Source organism: Strongylocentrotus purpuratus, unplaced genomic scaffold, assembly GCF_000002235.5.
Source record: "Strongylocentrotus purpuratus isolate Spur 01 unplaced genomic scaffold, Spur_5.0 spur5_scaffold_14, whole genome shotgun sequence".
Lineage (NCBI taxonomy): Eukaryota > Metazoa > Echinodermata > Echinoidea > Camarodonta > Strongylocentrotidae > Strongylocentrotus > Strongylocentrotus purpuratus.
In genome coordinates, this window is record NW_022145599.1 from 2,333,465 (window position 1) to 2,350,231 (window position 16,767).

The window sequence follows — 16,767 nt, forward strand, 5'->3', positions numbered from 1 at the left end:
GACGCTTGATTTTTTTGGGGGGAGGGTAACTGTCCCCCCCCCCCTCCTCATCTGTATGATAGTGGTGGTAGGGTCCATGATCCGATATAGTCTAGCTCTCGATCTTGACTGATAAGACTCCACCGCATCTGCTACGAAATTTAGCACGCGATTATTTTAGCGTTCATCCAACCTGTGTCCGACATGTGATGACCGAATTGGTCGCGCGCTTGAATGCGTACGTACGTACGTACGTCTAGGTTTAGCATCGACGGCGCAATGCCAACGTATGCGAACACAACGCTCAGGCGAGACATTTATTTTACGCAAAATCGTCTAACTTATTTGAGTAATAAACCATTTAAGCATGGATGAGGACGATAGAAAATCAGGTAAACCAATTGCAGATTATCGTCTTGTTATGCTCATTCCAAATGTGATTTATTTTATTGTGAATACTGATAACAATGCAATGTAACATGATTTTTATTTTTCGATTTTTGCATAGGACCTAAAGCGAAATGGTGGACCGCATGCACTGAAGATGATGGTTGTGTATATTTTAGTAGAATGCGTTGGGTATTGTCATGGAATGCAATGCAATGCAATGCAATGCGAGTGTTGTTAGCGTGGCTACAGTTGTACGATCGATCTGATGGCTTGGCATCAGATCGATCGTACAACTGTAGCCACGCTAACAACAACTTGGAACAGTTTTTAATAGTAGATCTAGACTAGGCCTAATAATACATTGTAGACACTAGATCTAGACAGAAATAACCGTTGGGTATGGTTCATTCTTTAATAAAAACTGACATTTGTGATTTGTCAACCTTCCTTCCCTGGCCCAGCAGGCATGCGCTTGTTCAGAAACGTATCCAAAATTTGACCCCTAACATTGACTCCGGTGTGGAGATACCCTACTAAGACATACCCAAAATGAAGTAAATATTCATTAAATGTCCAAATAAAGACCATGAGTTAAAAGTTGTTATGTTTATTAAAATTATTACCTGTTTCGTGTGAATTTTCTTGTTATTTTTAGAGTAGGTCTAGATCTAGACCCCTATTTTTCGGAAAACGATAATATTAGTAGTTCTACTAGACCTAGACCTAGATCTATACACTTTTTCTCGGCAAACCGCTGCACAAAAGTGTATACCGATGGTGCTTGGTGGGTTACAGGCAGGCACGCGCCGGTGTGAAGTTATCTACCGTAATGAGGATCTGAGACATTACAGTAATTTTGGATACGTTTCTGAACACGCGCCGCCCAGCCATAGATGGTGGTACTGGTAGCGAGTTTTCGCAACGCAGCCTTTTACAATGCAAATTAGGGGGGGGGGGGGGGGTTGCAGTCAAAGCGAAAATTTCCGCGTAGCGTCCTAACTTGCATCAGTAGACTATTCAGCCGAATTAGCGTCGGGAGTCAAACTAGTAGTAGTACGGGGTGGCGATCAGAGCGCTTGTTTACTTTCACACATGCAAATTGCCGATACAACTTTTCTGACTTCACGCAAGCGCGGAAACTCCCGCTTATTTAGAGTTGCAAAACTGCAAATAGATCACAGGGGAGCAGGGGAGCCAGAGAACAAAAATAATTTTGTCAGGTATTTCAGACAAATGGGAATCTCCCATTTGGCTCTACCGTCTACGCCTCTTCTGTCCTATGAAATATTTACCAAGCGCAAGGCAAATCAATTACCATGTTCATATATGCACATGTATGCATCTCCCATTCCTATGCAATATAACCAATGAAGTTTCTTTGGGGTACCACGAGCAGACAGGAGGAGAAGGAGTCGTAGTCGGGATAGAGATCGAGAAAGAGATAGGAGGAGCAGAAGTAAGGATAATAAAAGAAGCCGAAGCAGAGAAAGGAGGAGACGGAGTAGGAGCAAGAGCACTGGTAGATCACGATCAGGTAGCAGAGACAGAGACAGAGACAGGGAAAGGAGAGACAGAAAAAAGAGGAGGTTTGTATTGCTTTAATATGAATATAATGTAATTATGCACCAAATGTAAGGTCTGTTTTCCGTTTATGTTGATATAATTTCCCCCCGGATCTATAAAAAGAATATTTTGGTGGTAGCCTACATGTAGCTTTTGTTTAATGATAAAGAAAGATTCTTTACCGTGTACAAAAAAAAATCCTCATTCTGTCATTGATCATGTAATATTGAATTTCCTCCTGATGTTTAGTCGTTCACCACGTGAACAAAGAAAGAGACGAAGGAAGCCTAACAAGTACTGGGATGTTCCACCAGCAGGCTTTGAGCATGTTTCTCCAATGCAGTACAAGGCTATGCAAGGTAAGTCTACCAATTAGAAGGAAACAAATTATACACGGGAGTTATCCCTCTCTCTCTCTTTCTTTCTCTAGAAGCTCCATAAGATCTTCAGAAAACTTTAAAGTACTTAAGATTAAAAAAAACAGTACACAAACATCACTGCAAGGAAATCATATTTTTACAACTTTATATTGAAGGGAGCTTCCGTCAATATTTTTATTTCAAATGCTCAAATATACATATCATTTTCCAGCCGAAAAAATGCATTGAAGTTGGAAGCCATTTGGCTCAAGAAAATTAGATGATATCAAACTAGCCACTAGCCACTAAGAACTCATGAATATTAACATAAAACAATTTTACTGTTCATGTCGTTAGGGAAGGGAGGGGACACTTGATGTATTTTTGTTTGCAGATTATATAAAACCTGCTCCTTGGTCAAATATTCTGTATCAAGTTTCCCCTCAAACAAGAGCTCATGAATACATAGATGTAGACTACTCAAAAAATTATAATTCTTTACTGTTTATGTTATTGGGGAAAGAGGCGATGAGAGATACAAAACACTTGAATGAATTTTTTGCACCATTTTTTAATGTTGTATTTTTTTCTTTCTTTTCGATGTTCATTTGTTGGTGGTGAATAAAAAGCAAAAGGGCTTTTATTGATGATATATTTGTTCTGATTTACTATCTAACCAGCTGGTCAGATCCCGCCTGCTGTTGCACCTCAGCCCATCATCCCTGAGGCTCCCATGCCTGCAGCTATCCCACAAGCAGCAGCTGCATCTGTGGCTGCTGCAGTGGCTGCGGCCGCCGCTACCCCTGCTGTACCCGTAGTGGGCAGTCAGATGACCAGACAAGCTAGAAGGCTGTATGTTGGAAACATTCCATTCGGAGTCACGGAGGTAAATTACAAAGAAAAGTCTTGCCTACTTTTGAAATATGTATTAGGTCATGAAGAGTTAAATTGGATACAGTATAGATATATTTAACATATACAATGTTTGTTATACATGTTAGTAGACTTATTTGCACATTGAGTGTAATTGTCGTATGAATTAGTTTGTTCAGGTGCATTTCATTGACTCATCATTACAGCTTCATTCAACAAACAAAGGAGTTTTCCATTACAATTGTGTTTTCTCTGAGCTTGGTTACTTTCTTTCTTTCTTCCAGGACGCTATGGTTGAATTCTTCAATGGGAAGATGCACAATGTTGGTTTAGCACAGGCTCCAGGCCCACCTGTCCTAGCAGTACAAGTCAACCACGATAAAAACTTTGCTTTCCTTGAGGTAAGTTCACTTAATTCCTTACAATCAGGTAATGGAATTATCACTTAGGACTCTGATTGTTCAACATTTGCTAGGAGGACAATTGCTCCTAGGGTCGATTTCAAACATTCACACAATATCTAACTTCCCCTCGACCCTACACTATAGTTACCCCTACCCTTAATCCTTACCTTAAACTTCATTGTAAACCCAATGACATCCCAAGTTTTTACTCAGTTCCCTCAATGAAATATAATCTGCAATTATCACCAGAGAAACGCTGGCAATATTTTTTAATGAAAGTCCTTTACCTGTCCCATCACTCTTGGCTCTTTAGGGTGATATTTTAAGTTTTACTGCAAGTTGAGATTGTATTGACTGGTAATTATGACATATTGTGTAACAACCTTTATTGTTAAATAGGTGATAGAGCAATAGATCTTGGGAGTATCCTAGCCTTTGTTTTTACAAGTAATTTGGTATGTTACTGAATGTGAATTAAATTATGTAAAAAAAAAAAATCTGGATATATTATGGTCAAACTAATGAATGAAATGATAAGATCCAGTAACTCGAGTTATCTCTTCCATCCTGGACATTGACCTGAATCGTATTCCTCAGTTCCGTTCTGTGGAAGAGACCACCCAAGCCATGGCATTTGATGGAATCCTGTTCCAGAACCAAGCCTTGAAGATCCGTCGACCCAAAGACTACCAGGCTATCCCAGGCATGTCGGCTACTCCCACTGTCCATGTGCCAGGTGAGTCCACTTATTACTTAGTGCAGGGCTCCACTCTCATTGCTTTGTGAACGGGGTCCGGATTTACATTTTTTGATTCTATTAGTATGGGCCCTATGTTAAAATCTTGCCATCTGGGGGGGGGGGGGGCAGACTTAGATTTTGAGGGCTCATGCAACCCAGACGCCTGCTAGTGTCGAGCCCTGTTTAGTGTTTCCCTTTTTCTTGTTCAAGACAAATCTTAAACTGCTCTATAGTTCAGAAGAAGCTGAATGTCAAAGTCTACCTACTGAATGATATGAATTGGATGGTAAATGTATGGTAGATATGAAATCCGCAATTGGAGCAAAAATGTGAATACCCGTACTGTCTTTGTAGTATGTATGGTTATCAGTAATTTTGTTTTTCAAAACATTTTATTTGCTCTACAACCCCATGCAACTTTCTATTGACGATAATCTTTAGTTTAGTTGAATTTAGATCCTCTTAAAGTAGGGTCAAGAAGCCACATTGTGCGATAATCAAAGTGCCCTGTTCTTTGTATGGCAGGTGTTGTGTCTACCGTTGTCCAAGATTCTCCGAACAAGATCTTCATTGGTGGCCTACCCAACTACTTGAACGATGATCAGGTAATCAACTTTTCAGAATCTTTGAAAAGTAAACTTTACTTCATACATTCTAGGTTTGATAAATTTCCCTTACAAAGACTATTCAACAACAACGAAAAAGGAGATGATTTTGTGTAGCAGACTTGTTACATTTTTTCTCTTTTTGTTCTTTTTATTTTTCATTTTCCCCCTCATTATGGAGATCCGGGAGCCATGAGATAACATCAGAGTTGTGAACAGGCCAACGGTCGTAACGGGGCACAGGATATTTTCTCTCCTTTTTCTTTCCCAAACAAAAGTTTTTATTTTATTCCATTTACTAGGAATCGACTAAGAATTAAGTCTTCTTTGTGTATCTTCATGGAAATGTACAAGTTCAGGGTATAGAAAGCATTTTCTCCACATTTCATTGCAGCAATTTAGAGTCAGAAACTCGTGCAGTAGCGTTTCTGATTGAGTTTTTAAGAAGTGAGCAACATTAAGAATATGGACTGAATTTTATAGCGAAATGCAATAAGAGGGGATTGTTATTCATACCTCTGATCTCAGGATTTGTGCTGATTAAGTGACTGTTATAATTGATAACTCAGGTTGCTTATAATAGTGTGTACATTACTATAAGTTGTGCTTTTAAGGTTTTTTTTTCAAGAGGGGATGTAGATTTTAAGTGATACATTAATCTAGTATTTGTATCTTTGCTAGTTAGTACTTTTTTAAAGAAATCTATAAACATAAGTTTTAGACATATGTATAAGTCATAGAACATTATGATTTGTGTTTTTTTTCCTGCTACTGCTGGCACACTTAGATGTATAATTAAGTGCCTAAGCCAGAAAGAGGAAAATAAGCATTGTATCAGTACTAGAATTCCTGAGAGTTGAAAATGACTGAGAAAGAGAGAAAGAGGGAGCAAGAGAGAAGGGGGAGGGCAATCATGTTAAGAATGAGTCTGGGTTGAAACAGAGAGGTTAGTTAGGGTTTAGAGTGAGTTATAGGTGCATAGAGAATAAGAGAGGGACAGAGACAGAGAGAAGGGGTAGGGGAGGGGGGGGCGGTGTAGGAACTAGGAAATAATTTAAGCTATTTAATGGTTAACGCATGTTATTTTCTGGTTGTAATGTGTATGAACGTTTCTAAAATATTACAATCTCTACATATGGGACTGACTTGGAACTAAGCTGCTAAAAAAAAATGTAGATGAGCATTGACAATAGTATAAATATACAGTTGCAAAGCAGTCCATTATTGCATTCATCACTGCTTGGAATTGCCTTGCATTCATCTGGAGCGAGATATTTTCTTCCCAATTTTAAGTCTTGGTTTTGCAGTCATAAATGAAGCACCCTACTTCAAGATTCATCCCTTGGTGATCATCCATACTTCAGTCTAGTGAGTGATCTGTATGGGCAGATATTTTCCCCCTTTTTTCTCCATTTTCTTTCCTTTATTTCTTCCAACAGCTATCATCAATTTTTTCCCTTTTTTGTCTTTTTTGTTGCTCTTTCTCCCAATGCAGGATTAAAATAGAATTATCTTGGTTCATAAACATATTGTAGCAATTACATTGATTTCTTTTATAACGAAGCTCTCTCCCTTATTTTCATTGTAGCATGCATTGCAATAACAATGAAGATATTTTTATACCCATTGTCATCTTCAAGTGCTCCCTGTTTTGTGTGTATCTTGTAGATAATTGCATATGGTGCAGTCGTGAAGTATTAGATGGTTCCTTTGGAAAAATAAAATTAGAGGTGTCATCGTAAGGAATTTTAAAAAGGAAATATAAGAATTTATGTATTTCTGTTCTCCCATTTCCTTGAAGTGCCCTGCTAAAAGTCTTAATTTTTTCATAAAATATGAGCTTAATTAAATTTAAAGATCCTGTGCAGTAGTAAATCTAACTATAGGTTTAAATGGAGTAATAAGCTGACATGGATTTAAAAAAACTTTATTTCATACAATATTTAACAGTTCTTTCTTTTATTTCTTCCCGTTTCTTCCATTTTTTCTCCATTTTCTCTCCTCAATCATTGAAATTGGAAAGATCTTTGGGGGATAAACCAATTGGAAATCTTAAGAAATGGAAGATACATGTAAATCTCAGAAAGTAGAGGAAAGCATATTTTGCAAAGAATAAATTGGGCAGTTTTTACGAGCTTAGTGCTTGATTATTATGCGTTCTTTTGGATTTGGTCACCGTTTGGTCATTCAAGTCACCGGCAACTTGATACGAGCATCAGTCTCCGAAGCAAGCCGAGTGGCGCTTTGCGTTTAAGTAATCATCGCAACATGCTCAGGTAACTATGGTGCAGATGGGAAGGAAGGGGGGGATTAGGAAATGACTAGGAGTCTGTGCTTATGTTTATTGAAATGTGTTAAGTTTTGTTCCCATAAGGTTTGGTATCCATACATTTAAATAAAAAGAAAATAGCTATATATTTATGTATTTATACCATGAATAAATTTGAGTGGTAGCTCTCGCCAATGGGCATCTTGTTAGGATAGGGGTTGGGTTAATAAAGAGGAATTCAGGGAAGTAGATCGCTTATGGATGGCCGTTAGGTTGTCTCAAAATCCCTTTTCTTGAGGAAAGATATATGTTTAACCTTATTTCCTTTTTGTTAAAGTGATTTTTTGTTTTCATTAACTGTACTTATGGGATTTTAGGAGGACTGTAGGCCATTGAATGTGTAGTACTTGAAAGTAGTCGAAGAATTGATAATTTTATAGGAATGTATCAAGTGGCATTCTCACTTTGATGGTGTGATTTTGGATTATGCAGATTTGCCCTGTACGTGACTATGAAATCTGTTAAGGAAGGAATAAGGCTGATTAGATTTTCTGCCAACATTCATTTAGTGTAACTTAAATTGAAGGAAACTTGAACTTTATTTGTTTGAAGAAAGCTGTAGTCTAGAGAGAGATGGAGTTGGGTACAGAGAGAGTAAGAGAGAAATAGAGAGAGAGAGAGAGAAAGGAAGAGAAAGAGATCATTTTCTCTACTAGTTTGGTATGGCCATGAAAGATTCTTTGACTAATTAGAGGTAAGTTTTGCTTGCAACACCGTCAATTAATGATGATGTTGTATTTGATACATATACATTGTAGTTGTATAAAAGCGTGTATTGCCTTATCAAAACTACAAGCCAAAACTTAAAGATAAAGTTGAGTTCTGGTCATGGGATTGCCTTGTGAAAGAAACGGTGTGGAATTGATCAGAAAAAGTTGATCATGTAGCAAATAAGTACTGGTGTGTACTGCAATGTTCTGGAATCAACAAAATGGTAAGAAGTTTGGCCCAGTCTTGGTAAAAGTAACAAGCACTGTACACAGAAAAATATATATGGGACTACACAAACATGTGGAATTAAAATGTGGTCCTCATTTTTAAGCTTTTACATATCTGATATTTAGAATACTCTTTTCTCTGATGTTCTTCCACACTTGCATAATAACAATGAAAAGGCTCACAAATTAGTTTTCACCTCACCCCAGAGCTCAACCTTATCTTTAAGCTTGGGTGGGCTTAAGCATACCAAGTTGTTATATCAAAACATATATGAAGCAGGAGAAAAACAAACAAACAAAATCAAACAACATACATGATACTCTTGCCTTAAAACAACATACAAATACTGTAACAGTGATTGCAAAATGGCACAAGAGTTATGAAAGTTGAGGCTTATCATTTCTTCAGTTATTCATATGTATGTGTTTAGTCTACAATGTAGAAGTCCTTTAGTGTACTAAGATGCTGTACAAATAATGGCACATGAACAGTCGTGTGTGAATTCGTTGTCTTATAGAGAAATTACAAGAAGCCATAGAAGTATCATATCTTGATTTGGACAAGTTCCAGTGTGTTCATAAAAGTATTCTCACCAAGCATTCAAATAAAGGAAGGTTTCACACTTATTTTTTTTATTTTTTGAAAATGAACAGAAAATTGTAAAGGGGAGCTCAAAATTAAATGATCAACCTGCAAATATGCAGGTTGGTGAAAATCATCATGCTTTTAACAATTTTTTTAAAGACAGCTTTCAAAAGTCCTTTACCTTTGACTGATTTTGAGGAGAGAGACTAGCATGGTAGTGAATAAATAGAAGAAGAAAAGCAGTGCATTGGTTAACCACCTGTCTTCTCTCTTTCTCTCCTGATGGCTGTGATGTGCTATACAGGTCAAGGAACTCCTGTCATCCTTTGGCCCTCTCAAAGCCTTCAACTTGGTTAAAGACAGTGCCACATCACTCTCCAAAGGATATGCCTTCTGTGAATACGTTGAGACAAATCTGACTGATCTGGTAAGTCTAGCTAAACTTAGTCCTATCCAATAAGGCCATTTAAAAAATATACATGTTTAGCATCCCCGGCCCGCTTTCTTTTTGGGGGCATCCTCCTATTTATTTTTTTTGAAAATTTTTCAAAGAAAAAACATTAAAAAAACTGCTAAAATAAATCTATTTCTGATTAAAAAAAAAAAAAAAAAAGTTTCGGCCATCTTGAAAAATAGCCCAACTTTCATGGAAAATGTAACGAGCAGCCATTTTGAAGGGGAAAAAAAGGGCCTCCTCCCTATTTTTCAAAAAGCAGGATGCTAAACATGTTTTTTTTTTTGGGGGGGGGGGGCCTAATAACTTCAACAGAAGCAGAAAAATCTGACAAACCAATCCAATCATGAAAAATGAGAATTTTGATAAACTATTCATATAAAAATCAATGATTATGAATATAAAATATTCAGAATATAATATAAATTCTTCAAAGTTCTTAACAGATTTTGTGAAATGTCATGTACATAATACGATACAAATCATATAACCTGGGCAAAGGCATGGGGAAATCCAAGTTTTTTTTTGTTGAAAAAATGGAAATTAATGGGATAAAAATATATAAAGCAATTGATAAATAGTGAGGCAATGACGTCACAAACTGATTAACAAATTGGCAATTTGTGTAGTGATTTCCATTGTTCCATAATTTTTCATACTTTTTCAAAAATGTATAACTTCATTACTTTTGTAAATTTGTGTTGCTCTGTTTCTCTTGTTTGCATCTATTAAGAGCAAATTATTTTTGGAGTGGACTTGGCCTTTAAATAAATGAAATGATCCATGTGAATTCTACAGATAAGCATACAAAAACAAAGCCAAAAGTGTATGTTCATATCATGTATTAGAAATGGATTTTTCTCTTCCTGTACCTCCATTTTAATCTTTAAAATTTGATGTACTTACCTGAATACTTCTTGGGTTCATTATACAAAGTTTTTTTTTCTTGTTTGATATTGCACTATTTTGTTTGTTTGTTATTGTTATGTTGTTCATTTGGTTGTATGTAATGCAAGTATTCAATCCACCCATTTCCTCTGCTGCCTAACTTAGTATGCTTTATCCACTTTATCTTTTATCAGGGATGGGAAACAACGGATAAAGTAAGTGTATTTTTGATTATTTTTTAGATTTACAGTTCGTCGCCTGGCTGGCTGAAGGGCGTTAGCTCGAACTTTACGTAAAAAATGAAGCGTTTAGCAGAAGGGCGTTAGCACTTAATCGCCTCATACTTTTATAAAACTGACATATTTCCACCAAAAAATTGTGGCCGTGTTCTACTATAACATTTCTATTAGTCTTTTAAGTTTTAAAGCCCCACTGTCCTACTTGTAGCTACTTACTCCCTCTATATAGAAAACTTCCCCAATCGGTGCCTGTTGGTCCCCCATGATCCTCTATTTCTTATGTTATTTGAGAGCTGAGTTGATGAGATAGCCACCTGTCAGTGACCTCGCTGTGTGGTCTAATCCCTCCTAGCCACACTAGTGTTGATAAGCTTTGAATCAATTTCCGGGACAGAAAGCAGTTTAAATATAAAACAAATCTATAAATGCAAATAATTCGAAAAGTAGTTTTGGAGTCACTAACGCCCTTCTGCCAGCCAGCCGATGAGTTATTTATATCAAAGTACCTTAGCGACTCTGTTGTCCATGTAAGGTGGAGATGTCCATAGCACTACCTTTGGTTTCTCTTACTACAGGCTATAGCTGGACTGAATGGTATGCAGCTAGGTGAGAAGAAGTTGATTGTACAGAGAGCCAGCGTTGGTGCCAAGAATGCCATGAACCAGGTACTTTTAGCTGATGATTCTTTACGTGTGCATGGATGCGATCAATGCATGATTGAAGATGAATAGCTAGGATTATTGCTAATAGGATTGCTGTATTAGTGAATGGCACTTATTCGTCTTCAGTATTGTTATCTGACCTTTCTAAGCCTTTAGTCATCTTAATTTGGAGGAGATTCAGTGAATCGACTGAGATTTACTTTGAAGGATTATGTGCAGTTATGACTGGGAAGTGAGTGTCACTATATACAGACATTACAGTAAAAAAAAACTGAACAAAATTGTGTCTGAAAAAAAAGATTACCTGAAGGTCTGTTTGACCTTGTCTTTCATTGAAATCCGAATTTGGTGAGAAGAAAGGCTTTTTGGTATAGCTCTATGATATAAGCAATTTTGTCTCTTGATGGTAAACACACAACATGTGGGGAAATTCTTCATTATGCAGCAAGAAACTTTGTAAATTGATTTAGTGTCACTCCCTGACATGTATGACTTATGTAAAACTTGCAAAATCTCAACCTATCACGAAACTCATGAACATTTCTTGCACACATAGCTTCTGGTTTTACATTACGATGGTGAATGAAAGAAGATTTTCTCTGTGGATCTCTATATTCTATCTTAAAACAAAACATTCTGTTAAGTGTATGAAGCCACACAGCTCGCTAGAGCTTTTATTTTTTCTGTCATCAATGCTCTTGTTTTTGCTTCTTGTTGTTGTTGTAATAACTGATATTGTTTGCATAAAACTCAAACTATGCATCTCTCGTTCCTTTGCTCTGTGACAGGGTCAACAGGTCCAGATCAACATTCCTGGTTTATCACTACCTGGTACTACAGGGCCTAACACAGAGATCCTATGTCTTATGAACATGGTCACTCCTGAAGAACTCAAAGATGATGAAGAATATGATGGTAAATTATGTTTATTCCTTTACATATTTTAGTTTATTGATGGAAATCTTAGGATTTATACATGCCATCTATAAAGAATGATTTTGTTGTAAATTATCTTCAAAAAGTTCAATTATTTGACAGAGATGTGATGACGATGAGATTGATAATGAGCTACGATGATGGTGGTAATGATGATTGTGTTAGTGACGACGACAATAATGCTGTAGATGATCATTATGGTGATGATAGTAATGATGGTGATGATGATGATGGTGATGATGATGGTGATGATGGTGGTGATGATGATGATGATGGTGATGATGATGGTGATGGTGATGATGGTGATGATGATGGTGATGATGATGATGGTGATGATGGTGGTGATGATGATGATGATGGTGATGATGATGATGATGGTGATGATGATGGTGATGATGGTGATGTTGATAACGTAAGTCTGATGTTGACAGTACACTCTAACATTATTCTTTGTTTTACAGACATTGTAGAGGATGTGAAGGAGGAATGCCAGAAGTATGGTCAAGTTCGTAGTCTAGAGATCCCACGTCCCATCCCTGGACTAGATGTCCCTGGTTGCGGAAAGGTAATTCTATCTTTACATTACTTCAGTACTTAAAGGGATCGTTTAACAATGTTAAATCTGAGAAGCACGGCCCTATGTGTTTTCAGTGTCCGTGATATGGTGTAATATTGAAGCCCTAAAAAAAATTGCGCTTCAAAATGATCAAGAAGGGCCTCAAAAAAGTAAAGTTCTTTGAGTGACCGGTTTTACCATACTTGTTTCGCCCAATAGACTGTAGTGTTATGAAAAACCGTTTGGCAAACGGTTTTAAAAATTTGTAATTCCAATCATGAATATCTTGATAATCAGACAGGCGATCGGTTTGTATAAGTCATGGGGTTCCTGACTGACCTAAATGTTTATAATTATCATTGCAGCATGAGCTAAATCCAGGATTTTGTTTCAGAATCTGAGACAAAGTTTCCGGATCCCTTTAATATGAACAGGATGCTCATTGTATTAGATTGATATATATCATTATCTTTTAATGCACGTCTTGGTAAATAAAAGGAAAAACACCTGACCATGAATATCTAAAAAATGGGAAGCATGTTATCCTTTTAGGCCTCCGTGTTACATTTCAGATGACGAGACACATTTCAGTCAATTAATTTGGGCATAAAATTACATGTAGCATTGAAAAAAAGATATATTTATATAAAAAATTACTTAGTTCATAAATAATTGGTTTGCTAAACATTTTGCATGCAGTATCAGTTTATGTTATAAAGGTTTTACAGAAATATTTATATATTATTTATCAATTGTTTTAAATATTGATGTCTGTTTTATCTCTCACAGATCTATGTGGAGTTCATGACCGTTATGGACGCCCAGGCAGCCCAGAGAGCCCTCGCTGGTCGAAAGTTTGCCAATCGCACTGTTGTAACATCCTTCTATGACGTGGATAAGTACCACAGACGAGAATTTTAAGAATCGTTCTCTTCACCCAAGGAGAAATCGGAAAGTAATAATCAATTTTGAATGAGCTGACGATGCGATACCTAATTGCTGTGAGTTGTTGGGTGCAGCTCTAAAACCCTCATTGTAGATTTGTTAGTGTCCCTCTTTCAATATGTTTTCAATGTTACATGCATGTTTATATGGATATGTATTTCAAAGCTGCAGCAAGATTAACAGGTGAATTCAGTAGCCATGATATTATGCTCATCTATCTTTTCTTTGCAATCTAATCTTTAATTTACTTAGTCAATATGAGTTTCTTACTACTAACTATCTTCAAATTCAATTTTGTATGTGATCTCTACATGGCATTGCAAAATACATGTAAGATGTAATTAGAGACAATATTGGCATGGTGAAGCTATTAGGCGCCAAGTTTGGGTGTTTTATTTTTCTGTTATAGAAACCTCCTTTGCAGTGACATACATGTCAGCAGGTGAACTCTTATAGACTCTATCTTGTTTCAAAGATTGTTTTCTCAATGCCTTACTTTCACTATGATTTCTGATGATTCTCCCAATGCCAGCCACACATTCTCTATCAATCATTCACTCATTGTAAACTTAACTGTAGTCATTGTAAGCAAGATTTTGTATTGAAATATTCATGATTGTTCAAAGAGAGGTAATGTACACGTATTTCACCATTGACTCGTAACCAAGAACAGATATGAGAGTTGCTGAACAAATTCATACAAATACAATACAGCATATTGTACTTTACCTTATGAAACTATCTCTTTTTTCAGAAGCATATATTGATGCAAAATTACAAAAAAGATAAGGCATTTGCTTGTACGATATTGCCTAGAAAATAGCAACATTTATTAATTTTAAGATGATGACAGTATTTGGAAGTGTTCACAGTCCACGTGTAGTTTTCTATTTGTGTTCTTCTTGTGTTCTACTTGTGTTCTGCGTGTGTTTAGCAAGTTACGTTCTCAACAGGAACATCTTTTGCTTGAAACTTCCCACTCATTTCTATCAACCGCATGTGACTTACACTTATACTGTATGTGTACATGATCTTGTAGTATTTTGAGTACACTCTCATAGCATGGTATTGCTTTCTGGAATGTTTGAAATCTCTTCTTGCTCCTGAGTGCCACATTATATAATGCATCAATTATCAAAATGGTCTGATGTGTGAGTAGGTTTTATATTGAACAAGGACTACTATTTATACCAATCGACATGTCTTACATTATGAAGAAGCATGTCATTTTAATTTGATGATTAGTAACCGCTTTCATGAAAGTATTGACATTGAATCATAAGCATTACTCCTCTCTAGCTAGTGATTTGGTCTGTACATACATATGACCATTTTAGGCTCATTTATGATAATGATGGTTTCCTGTTTAGCGCCAGTATCGTCTCCGATAGACACTCATGGCGTTTGCTCTAGAATGTCTCGCAAATTCAACTTTCAAATCAAGTTTATTTTCCATTGATAATAATGCTTTTTGTACCACTTTTACTTTATTTACTTTGCGCCTGTGTTATTATGTATGGAGATTTGCACGATTTTCTTCCCCATTTTTCTTTTCTTCTGGGAAAAATAGACATGTTCACAGATGCATTAAATATGCAGCATTATCAGTAGAAGGGTATTTACAGTCAATTATTGTTAATGGCTTCGTTACACGAGCTGTGGTTCCATACTATTAACTGAACTACCCGAATGGCAGCTGGATTTGATTATGGGTAAGATGGAAATCATGACGGTCCATAATGAGAATTGAGATTGTATACCTGCACATTAAACACATAAAGTGCAAATTTATGGAGAACTAGTTGTATGCAAAATCCAATTTCTGGTTTAAGAGGTACGAGTGTCATACCTTATGTGATACAAGCATTACAAACTCTAGTGTTCCATTATGGATAAGATGGGAATCATGACCATAATGAGAATTGAATATTGTATACCTGCAAATTAAACACATAAAGTGCAAATTTATGGAGAACTAGTTACATGTAAAATCCACTTCCTGGTATAAGAGATATGAGTGTCATATCTTATGTGAAACAAGCATAAAAACTCTAGTGTTTCATGTTCAATTTTTAATATCTGTAGATATTAAATAGTTAGTATACTTGTATATTCAAATCCAACGGTTCATTGAATCAAATGTGATTCCCACAAATCTTAAAGAATTAAAAAGTGGAACATGTAGGCTCATTTTAAATTCCTTCACCCGCTTGTGTAGCTGTATTGTGAAAGGCAGGAAGCATCATAATTCTGGGTAGTTTTGTATTCTCCTCATGAATTCCTGTGATTTGTGTTTTTCTCATTCTCATAAGGGCATGTAGTAATATGTTGATAGGGATTTTTGTGTTTCGTTTTACTGATGTTTTTGAAAATAAAATGCTTTCTAGACCAATGCAAGATGTATTTAGTTTGTTTATTTCGTTGGTGAATCCAATGGAGTGTTGTCTGGTTGTGGTACATGTAGTTGTGTTACATTTCAGTGTATGCACATTGAAGAGAAAGTATAGTGATAACATATATGCGCTCAGGAACATTTTTGTGTGTACATGTATTTATTACAGAGAGTCATTAAACTTTTGGAATATAGATAATGTAACCAAGTCTTCAAGACGTGACTTTATATTTTATCTTTTTATACAAAATATATAAAAGGTGCGAAAATGATAATCTGAGTAAAACGTTTGAAGGTGAACAAGATATGGACTGACTTGACAAAGGAAAGATCTTTAATTTACCCTATGGCAATTCATGACGTATATGAAAAACGAGAGTTATGTGAGGCGAGAGCTGGCTACAGGAGTGCGGAAAATCAATTTTTAAAGATAATTAACGATGTTGGTCAAGTTCATCATGGAATGTGTTCATATGTGGGCTTCTTGATGGATGCACATGCCATGTTGTAAGGCCTCGTTGAAACTGAAATTTAGGATGATGTGTATAGACTGTCGGAGGAGGGGGGGGGGGGGGGGGGTACAATCCGCCCTTCTGTAGGTCTATGCGGGGACATTTTGGGAAACCTAATTATTTCCTCCCTGTCAAATTGCATAACGAAATAGCTATTAAAGTCCACTCCAAAAATAACTTACTTACAATAGACGCAGAACAATCAGACAAACCAATCAAAAAAAGGTTTGATCAAAATCGGAAAACTATTAAGAAAGTTATGAATTTTGCGTGCATGACATTTCACAAAATCTGTTATGAATTTTGAAGAATTGATACTATTATATCCATAATTATTGATTTTTATATAAATAGTTTATCAAAATTCACATATTTCATGATTCAAATGATCAAAATTACTCTAAATTAGTGCACCCAC

At 36.3% G+C, this 16,767-nt stretch overlaps 1 protein-coding gene across 2 annotated transcripts; it reads left to right on the top strand.

Moving 5' to 3' along the window:
• Positions 1–239: 239 nt before the first annotated feature.
• LOC588126 (splicing factor U2AF 50 kDa subunit) lies at positions 240–15,837 on the top strand. Of its 2 annotated transcripts, XM_011674208.2 has the most exons (13): positions 240–371; positions 1,766–1,955; positions 2,182–2,291; positions 2,972–3,177; positions 3,449–3,565; positions 4,166–4,304; positions 4,833–4,912; positions 9,070–9,192; positions 10,302–10,322; positions 10,922–11,011; positions 11,797–11,923; positions 12,406–12,509; positions 13,290–15,837. In XM_011674208.2, exons 1-13 carry the CDS (start codon positions 347–349, stop codon positions 13,419–13,421), a joined length of 1,464 nt encoding a protein of 487 aa, XP_011672510.1. In that variant the 5' UTR covers positions 240–346; the 3' UTR covers positions 13,422–15,837. The 2 variants fall into 2 exon arrangements, with proteins under 2 accessions (XP_011672510.1, XP_030839820.1); XM_030983960.1 differs by lacking the exon at positions 10,302–10,322 and having other exon boundaries at positions 13,290–13,616.
• The last annotated feature ends 930 nt before the right edge of the window (positions 15,838–16,767 follow it).